The sequence below is a fragment of the Trichosurus vulpecula genome, chromosome 1 (assembly GCF_011100635.1).
Source record: "Trichosurus vulpecula isolate mTriVul1 chromosome 1, mTriVul1.pri, whole genome shotgun sequence".
Lineage (NCBI taxonomy): Eukaryota > Metazoa > Chordata > Mammalia > Diprotodontia > Phalangeridae > Trichosurus > Trichosurus vulpecula.
In genome coordinates, this window is record NC_050573.1 from 47,490,319 (window position 1) to 47,508,490 (window position 18,172).

Consider the following 18,172-nt stretch of genomic DNA (forward strand, 5'->3'; position numbering starts at 1 on the left):
GACTATTATCATTTTTACATGTATAAGATTTTTTCTGGTTCCGTAACAATGCAATTTCTAGTGCAATCAAGTAAATTCAACCCCAAAGTTACCGTTGTACCACAATAAGACATAAACCCACCCCTTTGTGATATGGGTGTTTCTGAAAAATCTATCTTCAGAAAAATGTCCCAATTAGTGAAAAATAAATGGCTGTTGCTACCTAACAAAATAAGGGGCTCAATGTCGAAGTGGATAGAGTACCAAGTCTGGAGTCAATAAAACTCATCTCCCAGAGTTTAAATCTTGCCTCAGACATGTATTGTCTGTGTGACCCTGGACAAGTCACTTCACCCTGTTTGCCTCAGTTTCTTCATCTGTAAAATGAGCTGGAGAAGGAAATGACAAACCACTCCAGTATCTCTGCCAAGAAAACTGCAGATGGGGTCACAGAGAGTTGGACGTGACGGAACAACAAAAACCTAGCAAAATTACTTAGTTCACTGAATTGGTACATAGACTATCTCTGCGATTGAACCAAACAAACACACAGTAGTTTTTAGACATAAAATCTGAGCGAAATACAGTAAACAAGAAGAGTGTAGTGTAGCTAAATGTGTACTTTCTTGGGTTACACTCCTCAAGGACCTTGCTTAGTGTTCTTGGTCAGTCTTTGTTGTTGGGTTTGACTCTCCATGATCCCATTTGGGGTTTTCTTGGCAAAGATGCTGGAGTGGTTTGCCATTTCCTTCTCCAGCTCATTTTACAGATGAGGAAACTGAGGCAAACAGGGTTAAGTGACTTGCCCAGGGTCACACAGCTAGTAAGTGTCTGAGACCAGATTTGAACTCAGATCTTTCTGGCTTCAGGCTTAGCACTCTATCCACTGCACCATCTAGCTGCCCATTCATTTCATTTACCATTCATCTATATTCAAGTCATTCTGAGCTTGGAAGAAGATACATCCAGATTGGCATAGTACCTCATGCCCTCTGATATTATTTTCTCTGCCCCAAGATTTCAGGTAACATCTATAAGGATCTTGAACGAGGAAAAGATATCTTAAAATACAGTCTGGGTTAACATTCCAGAATTGAGCAACCAAGTCCTGGACCATTCCTCTTACCCTGGAGTGAAACAAAGGGACCTCCTTCCTTCCACCAGTATCTTAACTTTTCCTCAGTGGAGAAGGGTGCCCATGAGCACTATGGGTGGGTGGGGAGGTGTATCAGGAGGGCCGAGTTTATAATCTCAAAGAAGATCATAAACATGTCTGAAAGGTTCGGAATCGCCGGATAGAAGAAACTCTCAAAGTAGAAGGCAGAAGAATCAAAACATTTATTTAGGCTCCACAGTAACCAACCCATGAACCAGAAGCCCCATTTTGATATGTTGGTCATAATCTTCCAGGCCCAATAGGTACGCCTTGAAAGAGTAACCAGGAGGCTACAGAGAAACATGATTGCGTAAAGCAAAATCATGTTTCCCCCTTGATGGTAATAAGATTACCCACTGGACTGAAGTCTTTGTTCAGCTTCCTCCCGTAGATCAGCTCTGCTGCTGGCAGCTCCTGCCTCAGCTGTGTCTGTTTCTGAAACTGAAGCTGCAACTGAAACTGACGATGTAACGGTCGTAACTGCCTCTGTAACGGTCGTTGTAACTGCCTCTGGCTCCAACCGGAAAAGGAAAGAGAGGAAGAGAACTCTCCGAGCTGTCCTCTCCCCTCTTATAGGGTCTCTGACATCATCAAGCTCCGCCCAAATGACCAGGGCCGATTGGTTCTTGAGTTGGCCCCTCCCCCTAGCATAGACATCAACACCTCCCCTCAGCCAGCCCCATGACTCCTCACACAGGAAGCTGTCTGCTTCCCGGCATGCTCCCCGGGCCTCCTGCCCCGGAAGAGCAAGCCACAGTGTCCAGAGGCTCAATGAGGCAAGCTGAGCCATTCAAAGAAAACAAAAGCCATTATGGCTACATTCCACCCCTTGTTATAGGATACATAATCTAATCAGCCATGTATCCTAGAACATACATTGTGATTCAATTACAAAGGAAACTAAAACATATCATTCATTATAAAGCAAAACATATCATTTGGTGACATTCCTAAACATTGGTTTAACGATTCAAATGCGATCCACCCCTAGGTCCCAGCAAGATAATCTCTTCAATCAATCATCCCCAAAATAATTATTAATAATTCAAATGTCCACCCCTAAATCCTTGTATCCATTACATAGGATCAATAATATCATAACAATAAAACAACACAGCAAGGATAACACAAAATAAGTAAACAGAACACTATCATCATTTCCACCCCCCTTGAACGATTGGGGCTCAAAATCTTGGGGTGAGGGGTGAAGGTCTCATTTTCCATAGCTTCTTCATGCTGAAATTGGATGTAGAGATGGCCCTGCCCCCAAAAAGTCCCATTCCAGAGGTCATTTCTTTAAGGAGCTGGCAGGAATTCCAAGAATGCTACATGCTTAGGCAGTCACCGGAAAGTGCAGGGTGCTTAAGCCTGAAGGAAACAAAACTAGCAACAAGGTTAGCCAAAACAAAGGACAAAAAGAATAGTCTGTGAATCTATTATTATAACCTATTCACGGTAAAATATATGGTTCAGGGGTACGATTTGGTAATTATTTTCCCCTGAATAAACAACTGTTACAGTGTTGTCCTTCCCATGGGCTATAACTTCTGCAGCCTTTGGAATATCATCTGGCTTCCGTTTTACCCATACCTTAGCTCCTGACTTTATTCTATCAATGGAGCAAGACCCTTTTGCCCCTCTAGTAGTTATTTTGGGAGGAGGGTCAGTTTTCACAAAGGGTATTTTTTCACAGGGGATAATAATGACTTGAACCATCCTATCATTTCTACAAAATTGTACAGGTTTTTTACCCATATTCTGGAGTGTCACAACAATTTCTTTTTGATAATTAGAATCTATCACTCCAGCCAATACATGTATTCCTTGAGCCGCTAATCCTGGTTTAGGTAATATCCATCCAAGATGATTCTTGGGGATTCTCATACATACTCCAGTAGGGGTTTTTCTTATCTCTTTCCTATTTAACCTAAAATTCTCTATACAATGTAAATCATATCCTGCTGAACCAGGTGTTCCTGGACTTGGTAGTGGGACATCTTCCCTCACAGTCCAAAATTCAATGTTTTGAATCTCACATGTTTGCTGTTCTCTGATCTGCAGATTTGGGGTCATCATTCTGGCTAGAGGTGTACTCCCCCCTAAGGGTCTATTATTCAAATTACGTAAGGCAATAGACAAATTATCCTTCCAATGTCGATATGAATTATTTGAGCTTAATTTTCTCAGCTGTTCTTTCAACAATCCATTCATTCTTTCAATTAGCCCAGATGCTTGTGGGTAATATGGAATATGATATATCCATTCTATATTATTCAACACACAATATCTTTTCACTTCTTTGCCCTTGAAATGTGACCCATTGTCACTTTGAATCTGCATTGGGGTTCCATAATATAAACTTACAATATCTAAAGTTTTACAGGTGTTTTTCTGAGTTGCGTCTTTATAAGGACAAGCCACTAGTACACCTGAATAGGTGTCAACACACGTACATACATATTTACATCCTTTATCCTGGGGTAGTGGGCCAATATAATCTATCTGCCAAATTTGGGCTGGAACTTTTCCCCTTGCTATTTCTCCAGTAACTATCCTAGGAAGAGTTCGTTCTTTTTCTAATTGGCATATACAACACTCCTCTGTTATTTGTTTTAACAACGCATGAGAAATACTGATACCTCGATCCTGTGCCCATCGATGGGTGGCCTGGACCCCTAAATGGCCAGCAGTCTGGTGGACCCATCTTGCTAAGGCTGGGTCATCAGTTGGAGTCGGAGTAGGGACAATACATTCAGTAGCAATCTTTGCTAGTCGATCCACATGTGCATTGTACTCACGTTCTGGTGTGGTCAGGGTTGCATGAGCATCAACATGAAAAACTGACAGATCTGTAACCAAAGACATGTCCCATATATTTTCCCATAACTCTTTACCCCAAACTTGTTTGCCATGAATCTCCCAATTCTGATTCTTCCATATAGGCATCCACGTAGCTAATCCATTAGCTACCGCCCACGAGTCAGTAAATATATGACACTGTCCTCCTTTCTCTGCTCTGATGGCCTGATGCACTGCCATCAGTTCAGCATATTGGCTACTTCCACCTATCCCAGAACTTTCCAGAGTTCTCCTTGTACAGGGGTTATAGGCTACTGCTTTCCAATGTCTCTTCTGTCCTAAATATTTTGCTGTCCCATCAGTAAACCAAGCATGTTTCTTCTGTTCTTCATTTAGTCCGTCATATCCATTATTCCATTTCACTAAGGATGGTACCATCTGTTGCTTAGATTCAAGGGGCTTTTCATTGCTCTCAGTATCAATGTTCGCCACAGATTCATGTAGAGCAGAAACTCCATTTTTGCCTGCTCTGGACCTATTCTGAATATACCACTTCCATTTGATTATGCTTGCCTCTTGTGCATGTCCAATTCTGTGAGAAGCTGGGGTACTCATTACCCAAGTCATAATTGGAATTCCAGGCCTTAATACCACTTCATGACCCAGAGTTAGTTGCTCAGTTTCTACTAAAGCCCAATATGCAGCTAACAGCTGCTTCTCAAAAGGTGTATATTGCACTCCAGATGAGGGTAGTTTCCTTGACCAAAAGCCTAAAGGTACACTTCGGCTTTGTTGTTTTTGCCACAGACTCCAATTTGCATAGTCATCTTGTACAGTCACTTGTAACTCCACTGGCCCATTTTGCATAGGCCATAAGTCTAGAGCTAATTGAATAGCAGCCTTTGCTTCCTCAAAAGCTCTACTTTGTTCAAGTCCCCAGTCAAATTCATATTTCTTTCTGGTGACTTTATACAAGGGTTTTAAAATCTGTCCCAAATGTGGGATGTGGTGTCTCCAATAACCAAACAGCCCTATGAACTTTTGGGCCTCTTTCTTATTGGTAGGGGTGGGAAAATCCTGGATTTTTTGTCGAGCTTGTGGGAGAATTTCTCGCAGTCCTCTATTCCACTGTATCCCCAAGAATTTTACAGTTTGAGCTGGCCCTTGAACCTTTGCGGGGTTGATTTCCCATCCTTTGCTTTTCATATGGTCAATTAATAATACTAAACTCTCCTCCACCTCCTTTATATTCTTTCCTTGTATCATGATGTCATCTATGTAATGTGTAAGCTGTACACCAGGTAACTTTAATTCATCCAAATGTTCAGCTACAATCCTGTGGCAAATAGTTGGGCTATGAATATATCCTTGCGGCAGGCGTGTAAATGTATACTGTCGGCCTTGCCAAGTAAAAGCAAACTGATTCCATTGCTTGGGGTCTATTGGGATTGTAAAGAAGGCATTGGCCAAATCAATAACTGCATACCAAGTCCCTTCACGTTTTTGTATTCTCTCTATTAAAGTAACTGTGTCTGGGACAGCAGCATACAAGGGAGGAGTCACTTTGTTCAGCTGTCTATAATCTACTGTCATCCTCCATGTTCCATCTGACTTTCGGACTGGCCAGACAGGGTTGTTCCATTGAGTAGTTGTAGGGACTAACACTCCTGCCTCAACACATTCTCTTATAGTGTTGGCAATTTCATCTTGCCCACCTGGCACACGATATTGCCTCAAAGTAATTACTTCAGAAGGTTCGGGCAAAGTGATTGGATCCATCTTGATTTTCCCCACTAAGACTGCATTAATGCCTATTTTCCTCACAGCAAATTGGTATTTCCCTTCAGGTAAATTTAAGGTCATACCCTTCAAAATGTCTATTCCAATGATGTATTCAGGAATAGGCACAATAACCACACTATATTCTTTCTTGGGCAACTGTCCAATTTTCATCATCAATTTAACTTGTCTGGCTGATATTTCAGTCCCTCCTAGTCCTGTGATGGTAATAGGAGTTCCATGGCTGAACTTGTCTGGATTTCCATAAATAAGGGTGGCCTCGGCCCCAGTATCTATTAATGCCTCAGTTACCGTACTTGACCCATTTTTCCAATATATGGTCAAGTTAATGTGAGGTCTACAATCCAGCCTGTGTATTTCCTTAATTTGGACTGGGGCTCGGCCTATTCCCTAGTATTCCCTTTCATATGATTCACTTGGGTTTGAAGGTTCAACATCTGTAGCATTTGCAGGAGCAGTTCTGATTTCCCTATCTCTCGTGTTATCAAGTCCTCTATACATTCTGTATAATTCATTGGTTGGAATTCCATCTATCATTTCAAAACCTACCCCTGCTCTCAATAAAGTAGTAAACATTTCTTTCCTTGTTACTCTCCTTTGGCGCCAAGTTTGCTGGTTATTCACTCTTCTCTCTCGAGGAGATCTATCCCTTCCCCAGTCACCTAAGTCATATAACTGTAAAATCTTATTTATCACTGTTGTAAGACGGCTCCCTACTTCTCCAAGCAATAAATTCAAAATTAGTTGTTTATAAGCAGGGGGAGCTGTCCTAATTATTAAATTCCTATGAGACAGTCCCATTGGATCATTGTAATATTTGTCTGCAGTTCCTATCATAATGGCAGTCTTCATTACCTCCTCCTTTAGTCTCATGATACAATCTCTAAGTGAATACCAGGGTCTGTGCTCAGTGGGCCACATAGAATCAGTATCATATCTCTTATTGCATCCCACAGCGGCTAATGCCAACAGAGTAGTCTTGCTATCACCATCTCCTTGCTGATGATGTTCCCTAAAAGCTTGTTGAACTAGAGGATCATGGCTGATACCTATGAATCTTATGCAGTCTGTCCCATCTACTGATATTCCACCGGCCCCTTGATCACTGAGTCTTACCATCCAAGATATCAATGGTTCTCCTATTCTTTGGCTGAATCTACTCAAAATATCTGTGACCTCTTGCGGTGAGAAATCTTCCTGAATTTCCCTTGTAACTGAATCTTCACCTCGGGTTTCTGTCTTCCTCCTTTGTATGGGTCGAGCCCTTGTCTGATCATTTAACCATCTCCTATTCTCTGTGTGAGGCACATCCTGAACCCCAGTAGTGTTTTGTGCCTCAGCCGGCTCTTTCTGGGCTGGGTTGAAATGCACTCTGGGCTTTTTTGGTCTCCTGTTGCTCTTAGCCACATTAATAGAAAAGTTCTCATTTGAGTCAGTTTGGTCTCCTGCTATCTGAGATTCCTCTTCTTCCTGTGGGGTAGGAGTGCCCCCATGTCTTTCACTTAATCTCAATCTTTCGTATACTAGCCGGTAGGCTGATAACACTATCCAGCTTTGCCTAGATAGTGATGCCCCTGACTGAATCCCAACTTCTCGTAAACACTTTTCCAAATCCCTAGGATCTCCTCTCCGTAGCCTTGGTTCCCAGTTTTCACAGGGTCCAGCTTTTTTAGCCAATTCTTTTGCTAGGGAGGAATAAAATGGATCCTCCCATCCTGGGATATTTATCTCCTCCTCTGGAATTGTTCTGCTTCTAAATAGAGATCTTATACCTAGCGATCCTGTTCGTGACGCCAAATGTATCAGGAGGGCCGAGTTTATAATCTCAAAGAAGATCATAAACATGTCTGAAAGGTTCGGAATCGCCGGATAGAAGAAACTCTCAAAGTAGAAGGCAGAAGAATCAAAACATTTATTTAGGCTCCACAGTAACCAACCCATGAACCAGAAGCCCCATTTTGATATGTTGGTCATAATCTTCCAGGCCCAATAGGTACGCCTTGAAAGAGTAACCAGGAGGCTACAGAGAAACATGATTGCGTAAAGCAAAATCATGTTTCCCCCTTGATGGTAATAAGATTACCCACTGGACTGAAGTCTTTGTTCAGCTTCCTCCCGTAGATCAGCTCTGCTGCTGGCAGCTCCTGCCTCAGCTGTGTCTGTTTCTGAAACTGAAGCTGCAACTGAAACTGACGATGTAACGGTCGTAACTGCCTCTGTAACGGTCGTTGTAACTGCCTCTGGCTCCAACCGGAAAAGGAAAGAGAGGAAGAGAACTCTCCGAGCTGTCCTCTCCCCTCTTATAGGGTCTCTGACATCATCAAGCTCCGCCCAAATGACCAGGGCCGATTGGTTCTTGAGTTGGCCCCTCCCCCTAGCATAGACATCAACACCTCCCCTCAGCCAGCCCCATGACTCCTCACACAGGAAGCTGTCTGCTTCCCGGCATGCTCCCCGGGCCTCCTGCCCCGGAAGAGCAAGCCACAGTGTCCAGAGGCTCAATGAGGCAAGCTGAGCCATTCAAAGAAAACAAAAGCCATTATGGCTACATTAGGCCATGGTGTGAACCAAACAAAGGTCAAATTTGGTTATTCTCCTTTATCCATTCCCCTAATGAAGGGTCTTTTTCCCTTTATGTCCTGACTTATCGCACACCTTTCTAAGAGTCATTTCCCAAGAGTCTGGAAAGAATTTTAGAGAAAAATATTATTTCTTAATATTTTCAGTTTTGCTATGATCAGTCAATCAATAAACACTTATTAAGTGCCTATTATGTGCCAGGCACTGTGCTAAGCTAAGCACTGGAGATACAAAAAGAGCCAAAAGACAGTGCCTGCCCTCAAAAAGCTTACAAGCTAATGGGGGAGACAACATGCAAACAAATATGTACAAGCAAGTTTTATATATACATATATATATGTGTATATATGTATACATATATGTATGTATGTATAGGGTAAGTAGGAAATAAATAAGAAGAGTTGGGAAATGCTTTCCTAGAGCATGGGATTTCAGTTGGGACTTACAGGAACCCAGTGAGGTCAGTAGGCAGAGCAGAGGAAGGAAAGCATCTAGACATCGGGGAAGCCAAAGAGAATGTCCAGAATCAAGAGACAGAGTGCTTTGTTTGTGAAATAGCCAGGAGCCCAGCACATACCAAAATAGGATTTGAACTCAGGTCTTCCTGATTCCAAACCCACTCCTCTATTCACTGCTCGACCTAGTTGCCTCTGACCTTAAAGTTGATATTTTGACACAGTTCTAGCATTCCTGCCTTCTTCCAGAGGAGATCATTCCATACCTGAACTGGCTGAAGAAATTAGGTTCCTGGAGAAGACTGGGGGTACTACCTTCTAGGATTTAAAGGGATGTCACGAGGAAGATATGGAAGAAGAGAGGGAGAGAGGGACACAAACCACTCAATTTTCTGAGAACTTAAGGATGTCCCTTCCCCCTTCTGGGCTCAGTTTCCCCATCTGTAAAATGAGAGGGTTGGACTAAATGACCTTTAAGGTCCCTGCCCGCTCAAAGGCTCTATAAATCCATCCTATGACTCTATCAATGAGTTGCTCATCTCTATCCACGTAAAGAAATATCGACAGATATAGAGATATACTTCTAAGTGAAGCCTGTCTTTATAGATAGGGATGTTCTCTCCCCTCTGAATGTCCTCAGGGACTCATTGATTTTCTCCAAGGCTCTCTGCTCACCAGGAGTCTGACAACTTTATTAGCTTGAAATAAGGTGTCGTCCTTCATCTGGAGCCTGTCTTCCACACTGGCTTTACTCGCCTCACTTCAGGCGTCTTCGGACCAAGGCTAGAGGCTTCACCCTGAGGCTGGGGCTTCTCCTTCCCTCCCTCCTGGCAGGGCATTGAGTGTATGCACTGATGGAATAAAAATAGCTGATGTCCATATAGTGCATATATTATCATCTCATGCAGCTTCACCACCACCACATGAGCTATTACTGGTATTACTGACATAATACTACTGGTATTATTTTTATTGTCACTTTATACAGGGTGTCCCAAGAAATGAAATGAATGAAATTTTCAACAACATTTTATTTCATTGGAATATTAACAAATAACATCTTCAATAAGATTTCCATCATTTGTGATGCAAAGCTTGATGCGCTTTGCAAGTTTCACGTGAACTCGATGCCATAACTCCACATCGCTGTCAGTTTTAGCACATTCACTCTTTATGCATTCAATCAAGTGTGTTGCATCTGTGATTTTCACTGAGTACACCTTCTCCTCTAGCATACCCCAGAAAAAGAAGTCAAGGAGTCTAAGGTCTGTTAATATTTCAAATATTTCAAAATATGAATTTTTTCCTATGTGTCCAGACTTTAGGGACACCCTGTAGATGAGTGGTGCCATATAGATAGGTAGCACCATAGTGGATAAAGTGCCCTGCCTGGAGTCAGGAAAACTCGTCTTCCTAAATTCAAATCTGGCCTCAGACACTTCCTAGCTGTGTGACCCTGGGCAAGTCACTTAACCATTTGTGTCTCAGTTTCCTCATCTGTAAATTGAGCTGGAGAAAAAAAATGTCAAATCATTTCAGTGTCTCTGCCAAGAAAACCCCAAATGGGGTCACAAAGAGTCAGATACAACAGGGAAAAAAAAGAAAAAGACTGAAATACATGAGTGAACAAAGGCTCAGGGAAGTCCAGTGACTAGCCTAGGGCCGCATAGCTCATAAATAAGTGCCAAAGCCAGGATTCAAAATCAGGTCTCTCCTGACATGAAATCAAAAATGATTTCCGCTGCTTCTCTAGGATGGCCCACCGGCTCCAGTGTTTCTTGGCCTACCTCGACAATAGGAAGCTTTGGATTTGCTGGCTGCAGGGAGACAGGCCTGTAATTGAGATACTTACGACAGCCCAATAGCTCCCCTGGCCAATTCCTGCCCACATAGCAGAATGGCTCTTTGTCTGGGGGGACCATCAAAATCATTTCTCCAGGTAAATGCTGAGTCTGCTTTCCTCTAAGAGAAAAGGAAGGTCCTTGAATAACAATGAAGCCAGCCGTACAAGTGAAAATAATAAAATAAAAATGACAGCTTACCTTAAGGCCTGAGAAATCCTTTTTCCTCACAGCATCCCTGTGAGAGACGTCATGCTGAGTATTCCTGTACCCCTTTGACAGAGGAGGTAACTGAGAGTCTGAGAAGTTCTATGACTGGCCCACTGCCACTGATGAGCAGCAGAGACAGTACTAGAGACAGGCTTCTAGTCTCCCAGCCCATGGCTCTCTCTAATACCCCATGTTGCATGCCACTGATAGTCCCACTCCCTCCTCTGCCCCAGGCCAGCCCCCCTGCCTTAGTCCTGTATTACCTTGTTCAACTCATTTCCCCTTGATGTCTTTCTCTATAAAAGAAAAATGAAGAAGCTGGTCTAGATGACCTCTGAGGTCCCTTCCAACTTTAAATCTATGTTCCTATGACCTCTATGAGCCTTGAATTTTTTTGCCGGGGTTGGGGGGAGGTGTGCTATTGGGGTTGAGTGACTTACCCAAGGTCACCCAGCAAGTAAGTGTCTGAGGCCGGATTTGAACTAAGGTCCTCCTGACTCTAGGGGCCGCTGCCCTATCCACTGGGTCACCTAGCAGCCCTTACGCCTCAGTTTCACTCTCTGTAAATGAGGGTTGGACTCGGTGACCTCAGGTCCCTTCCAATTTATGATGTAGCCAGGTGGTGAAGTGAATATCGATCTGGGCCCAGACTCAGCATGTCCTGGGTTCAAATCCAGCCTCAGACACTTACTAATTAGTTGTGCGACCCTGAGCAAATCACCTCCCCTCTGTCTGCCTTAGTTTTCTCAACTATAAAATGGGGCTAGTAATAGCACCTACCACCCAGGGTTGTTACTAAGATAAAATGAGATTATAATGAGTAAAACGCTTTGCAAGCCTAAAAGCGCTATATATTTCTTTTTGGAGGGGGGAAGGCAGGGTAATTGGGGTTCCGTGACCGGCCCAAGGTCACACAGCTAGTAAGTGTGTCCAGTGTCTGAGGTCAGATTTGAACTCAGCTCCTCCTGACTCCAGGGCCGGTGCTCTACTCACTGCACCCCCTAGCTGCTCCTAAAAGCTCTATATAAATGCTAACCATTCGCTATTATGATTCTGTGATTCTTATGAGCCTCAGTTTCCCTCTGTGAAATAAAGGGATTGCACTAGATGGTCTTTGAGGCCCCTTCTAGCTGTCAGTCTAGGATCTCTGTTCCTACCCCACAGGTTTGGATGCCTGGCTCCACCCCAAGCCTGGATCTGGGAGCCCAGTGGATTCCTAATTAAATCTCTTTCTTTTCCTTCCAAACTTCTCCTAAGCTCCAGGAGGAACAGCCCCAGCCACGGTTCACTGCCTCCTGGTTTGCTGTTGGGGTTTGGCAAAGATGAGGCAGGAAAAAGTTCATTACCGTGCTCCTTGTAAATTGTATCTTTTAATTAATTTGCTTTAAAAGTTGCATTCCAGCGGGCTTTGTTAATATTCTCTCGCCATAGACCTTTAGGAAATGATTGCCCTGAGTGCACAGAATGACCTCCAAGCCCTGCCTGGCTTTGACCTTCCCCAGAAATCTGGGGTGATTCGAGGAAGCGGGGGGCAGGGAGCTAGAGGGAGATGGGGGATAGAGATGTGGACAAAGGGGCAGTCAGCCTTCAGTGCTAGGGGCCCTGCTTTCCATGAGCTCCTCCTGAGGGGTGGGAATGGAAGGGCATTGAGTCTAGGGGAGGTAACTTGATATAGTGGACAGAAGGCTTGGCCCTGGAGTCAAGAAGATCTGGGTTCAAATCCCACCACTGACACTGACTTTCTAGGTGACCATGGGCAAATCATTTAATCTCTTGGGCCCCTCTTTCTCCTTTAAAATGCCTACAGAACCTTTCTCAGAGTGATGAGAATCCATCGATTTGCAAACTTAGAAGCACTCTAGAAACGTTCATTTTCTTTTCATTCAGAAGGCCAGGGTTCGAATTCCAGCTCTGCCACTTCTAACCTGTGCGACCCTGAGCAAGTCTGTTTTTAGGACCTCACCTATAAAATGAGGACACTGGCCTGGGGGATCCCTAAGGCCCCTTGAGAGTCTCCTACTGCAGGCCGACCAGACAGGGCTGATGAAGCTCACAAGGATGTGTTAGGCTAACTCACTGTGGCCCCGGGCACAGGACTGTCAGAGTGCAGACCAGAGCCCTGTCCTCAGGGCTGGTTCAGATACACATGCGCCACATAGACACATCAACCCCAGATTGCAAGGGTAAGAGCTGGAATGTTGGAATCCCCTCCAGAAAAGAGGGAGGGTGCTCAGGAGAGGGGAAAGGCTGCATGAGCCCAGAGGATGGGGAAAGGACCCCCAAGCCCACACGGGGTTGAAAGAGCCAGCTGGGGGACTGAGGAACTGCCTGGGCTCCTGGCCCCTGAGCTCCCCTCCCCACTGCCTTCCACATAGATGAGGCCACCCTACAGCTGATGAAGACACCGCGTTGCTCACTGCCAGACCTGGCTATACCTGGGGCCCGAAGAAAGCGGAACACCCCCGCCCTAACCAAATGGAACAAGCGAAATCTGTCCTGGAGGTATGTGCATCCTGTTGCCAGCCTGGGCTCCTCCTTGGCTGCCCCCTCCCCAAGGAAGGGGGTCTAAGCCCCAGCAGGGTGACATGGATGGTGGTAAGTATAGTCATTCATGATCCCCACTGCCCTCCAGGGCCACTCACATCTGGGGGCTGGAGGCATTTGTGTTTCTCTTGTGGGTATGTATCTTCTGGCAACTAGATGGTGCAATGGATAGAGCACTAGACCTAGGATCAGGAAGACTTGAGTTCAAATCCAGCCTCAGACACCAGTGACCCTGGGCAAGTCATTTAACCTTTGTTTGACTCAGTTTCCTCATCTATATTAAGGAATAATAATAGCTCCTACCTCCCATGGTTGTTGTAAAGACCAAACAAGATAATATCTGTAGAATGATGAGCACAGTGCCTGGCGCATAGTAGGTGGTATATAAATGTTAATTATCATCTATCATCATTATCGTCTTTATCTATGTCTCTACATGTGCATGTCTCGGTGGGTCCGTGTCCATCTTTCTAAGTCACATCCTCACATATGTGTGTCTCTGTGGGCATGTGTTGATCTGTGTCACTATCTGTGTCTCTCTGGGTGTGTCTGTCCAACCGTCTCTTTCCTCAAGCCCTCCACCCCCAGCCCTTACAACAGTTGTCCCAGCCTCATCCCATCTCCCCCAACCCTCTTCTTCCATCCATCAAACCTTCTGACGTCATCAACCCTTCTCTCTTCCTTCCTTCCAGTCACAAAATAAGATGCTTCTCACCAAGACTGATCTCTCTGCGTTATAACCTCGATCTCCCTCCCTCCTTCCTCTTTCAGGACCCATCAATCAACCCCTCTCCTTCAGCCATATTCAGTCTCTCCACTGGCTCCTTCCCTTCTGCCTGCAAACATGCTGAGGTTTCTCCAATTCTTTAAAAAAAAAAAAGCCGGGGCAGCTAGGTGGGCACAGTGAGTAGGGCACTGGCCCTGGAGTCAGAGGGACCTGAGTTCAAATCCAGCCTCAGGCATTCGACACACTTACTGACTGTGTGAACTTGGCCAAGTCACTTAACCCCAATTGCCCTGCCTTCTCCCCTCCAAAAATAAATAAAAATTAAAAAACCTTCCCCTGATCCCATTCAATTAACACCCCAGATCTCTTCATTCCCCTCACTGACAAAACCTTTGGAAAGGTTGTCTACACCTGATGCCTCCTCTTCCTGATTACTCACTTTCTACTCAACCCATTGCGGAACAAAACTGGTTTCTCAAAGGTTACCAATGACCCAACCAACAATTCCAACATTTTGTTCTGGTTTTTTAAGTCTTTATCCTCCTTGATCTCTCTGCAATTTGAGGCGCTGTTGACCACCCACTCCTACCAAATATTCTCTCCCCCTTGACTTCACAGATACCATCCTCTCCTCATTCTTTTCTATAGTACAGTGGAAAGAAAGCTAATTCTGGAATCTGAGGTTCTAGATTCAAATTCTACCTGTTAGACTCTGTTTGACCTTGGGTCTCAGTTTCCTTGCCTGTAAAATAAGGGGGCTGGACTGGATGGTCTTCAGAATCTCTTCCAGCTCTGAATAGATTATCTTATTGTATATAATACCTGTCTCTATTCCCCATTAGAGTGTAAGCTTCTTGAGGGCAGGGACTGACTCACCGACAGCTTACTACTACCACTGTGCCTGGCTCATAGTGTGCCCTTAACAAGTTTATTTTAATTATTATATAATATTATTCAATGATTCCTGCTGAAAAGATAAGTGGGGCAGGGGTGGAGAGAGTGGGGTTGATATCTGTCTTCAAAGATTTGAAAGGAAGGCTCAGGCCTGTTCTGGTTGGCCACAGAGGGCAAGACCAGGAACAAGGAGGAAGGGAAGGGACCCAGAACCAAATTTAGGCTTGATGTTGGTTCTTCCTAATGGTAAGAGCTACCCAAAGTGGAAGGAACAGCCTCAGAGTTCCTTCCTATTAATAGCTAGCATTTATATAACACTTTAAGCACTTTGGAAATATTAAGAGCAACTAGATGACTCAGTGGATAGAGAGCTGGGCCTGGGGTCAGAAGGACCTGAGTTCAAATCTGGCCTCAGACACCTAGCTATGTGACCCTGGGCAAGTCACTTAACCCTGTTTGCCTCAGTTTCCTCATCTGTAAATTGAGCCGGAGAAGGAAATGGCAAACTGCTCCAGCGTCTCTGCTGAGAAAACCCCAAATGGGGTCACAGAGAGCTGGATACAACGCAACAACCACAAATTGTAGATATGATCTTATTTCATCTTCACAACAGCCCTGAGAGGCAGGTGCTGCTATCTTTACCCCCATTTCACAAATGAGAAAACTGACACAATCAGAAATTAAATGACTTGCCCATGTCACACAGCTAGGTTGTATCTGAGGTCAGATTTGAACTCGGGTCTTCCTAACTCCAGGGCCAGGGCTCTATCCACTGAACCACCTGGCTGCCTACTGTCGTTAGAGGCTTTCAGGCAAAGGCTGAGTGGCAAATACATGTGAGGTACAATATGGACGAGATTCTTGAGGTCGAGGACTATTCCACCTTTGCCTCCATATCACCGTCCCCTGGCACCAGGGCGTGGCCCAGAGGAAGCCACTCGGCGATAGATTAATTGATATGTATTGATCGACAGCCCTTCCAACACTAAGACTCTAGGATTTGGGGTCTGTTTTTGTATCTTACCCTTTGCCTTTGGGCGAGGATTCCATCTCACCTAAACTGTATCTCCCCTGCAACCCAAATGTACCTTGCATAATGATCTCTGCGTAGAAGGTGGCTTAATAAGTGTTGGTTGGTTGAGTGAGTGACTGAATGGGGTGTGTGTGTGTGTGTGTGTGTGTGTGTGTGTGTGTGTTTGTGTGTGTAGGGCCGGCTCCTTATGATTACAGTAATTGATTAGGAGGCATTTGGGGCAGGTGAAATTTGCCTTGGAGAATTTGGACCTAGTTTTTTCCTTTGGTGACTTGGGACAGGAAGAAGCTAATACAGACTGAGTGAATCTGGTTTCAGCTGGGGGAAGTGGGGAGAGAAAGGGGGAGGGAAAGGAAGAATCCAAATGTTCTCCAACCCCCCCCTCCTCTGCAGCCCTTTCTTGGAAGACAGGCCCAGCCTGGCCTCCAATAAACTCAACTCAACCCTCGCCACTTAGATCCCCTTGTCTCCTCCCTTAGGACCCAGCACACCATCCCACAGCCCTCTGTGGGTCAGCCAGTCTTGAGGTTCAAAGCAGCTCCTTGAGACCCTTTTCCTCTGAGTGTCTCCTCAGGCCTCAGACCTTTGAAGATTCCTGGCTTCCCAGCCTGGGCTCCCTCAGGCCACAGCCCTCCCACGGTATCTGCCAAATGATGACTACACAGACCTGGCTGAGACCCTTAGAAGCCAACACATTCATTAGGTGAAGCTGCATTAAATTAATCTGGAAATGGAATACTTTGAGTGAGAGCCAGCGGAAGGATAGAGCAGGCAGTCATCCAAAGGTGTCAGGAAGCAGCTTATTAAGGCCAGGCCTGATTCCCTTCCCACCTGGAGGAGACTCAGCCCCTGAAGGGGAAAGGGGCCTCTGATAGAATGTGAACCTGAGCCCTCCCTGGATCAAGGGAGGCCTTCTCTGTGGAGGGAGCCTGGGACAGTAAGCATAGCTTTGGATTTAAGTTCAGGTCCCAACTGTGCCACAAACTTGCTTTCTGATGGTCTCAGTTTCTTCATGTATACAATGGGAGAGTTGGACTAGAATGATCTTTATGGTCCCTTCCAGCTCTAAAATCTTCTTAGCCCTTTCCCAAGATAGAAAAAGCCACAGCCAGTGGGCAAGACCATGGAAACTCAGTCTCTTTGGTTCAATAGAAAGAGGGCTGGACCTGAGTTCAAATCCTGACTCTGCCATTTACTACCTGTGTGACCTGGGGAGAATCAATTAACCTCTCTGGCCTTCGATTTCCTCGGCTATAAAATGAAGGGTATTGAATTGATCAAATGTCCCTTACAACTCTAAACCTACGATCCTCTTAGGAGGAGAATGAATGAATAGGTATTTATTAAACACACTACGTATCAGACACTGTACTAGGCACAAAGCAGACAAAGACAAGCAAGCAAGACAGTCCCTGCCCTCAGAGAGCCAAAAGGGAGCATTTTGGACCGGGAAGACAGAGGAATTGGAGTCCTTGGGCCCCTGATTGTTACGACCCACTGGGATGTTCTGCCTCAGGAGTCAAAGGTTCCCCTCATTAGAGGGGGAATAGATTCTCTTTCATTGCCCAAAGAGCATAGTTTATAATGGAAAGAACATTGAATTTGGAGTCTGAGGACCTGGGTTAAGATCTGCCTCTGCCCCTTAGCCCCTGGGTGAAAGTACACTAAATGAACGACCCCAGGAAGCCGCAGTCACAGACTCAGGATACCACTCACCCCAACTTGTGCTCATACCCGGACTAGCCTAAAAGGGCCAGGGTCTCCCACTGCATCCTGGGTCATCTCCAGTCGTCCCGGTGAATATCAGGCCACTGGACCCAGATGGCTCCGGAGGAGAAAGTGAGGCTGGTGACCTTGCTCAGCCCTCCCTCATTCAAATCAAAGTCAACTGCAAGTCATGTCATCATCTTCCTAATGTGCTCATACCTAAACTAACAAGAAATATGGATTTCATAGATTTATAGATCATTACAAATGCAAGGAACTTTAGAAATCATCTTTCTCTTTTATATTTTTTAAATGATATTTGATCTTTTCCCTAATTATACATTAAGATGATGATTTCTAACTTCTTTTAAGTTTTGCGTTCCAAATTCTATCCCTCTCCTCTCCCCTCCCTGAGACAATCCGATATAGGTTGGGGAAGAATTTAGG

General features: G+C 44.8%; 1 protein-coding gene across 1 annotated transcript in view; it reads left to right on the top strand.

Annotated features, from left to right (window-relative positions):
* The window catches only part of MMP17 (matrix metallopeptidase 17), a 40,795-nt gene that overhangs the window by 2,663 nt on the left and 19,960 nt on the right, over positions 1–18,172 (top strand). Inside the window, exon 2 of the mRNA XM_036765705.1 lies at positions 13,196–13,322. Coding sequence (XP_036621600.1) covers positions 13,196–13,322 — 127 coding nt within the window. The remainder of the gene's footprint in view (positions 1–13,195; positions 13,323–18,172) is intronic.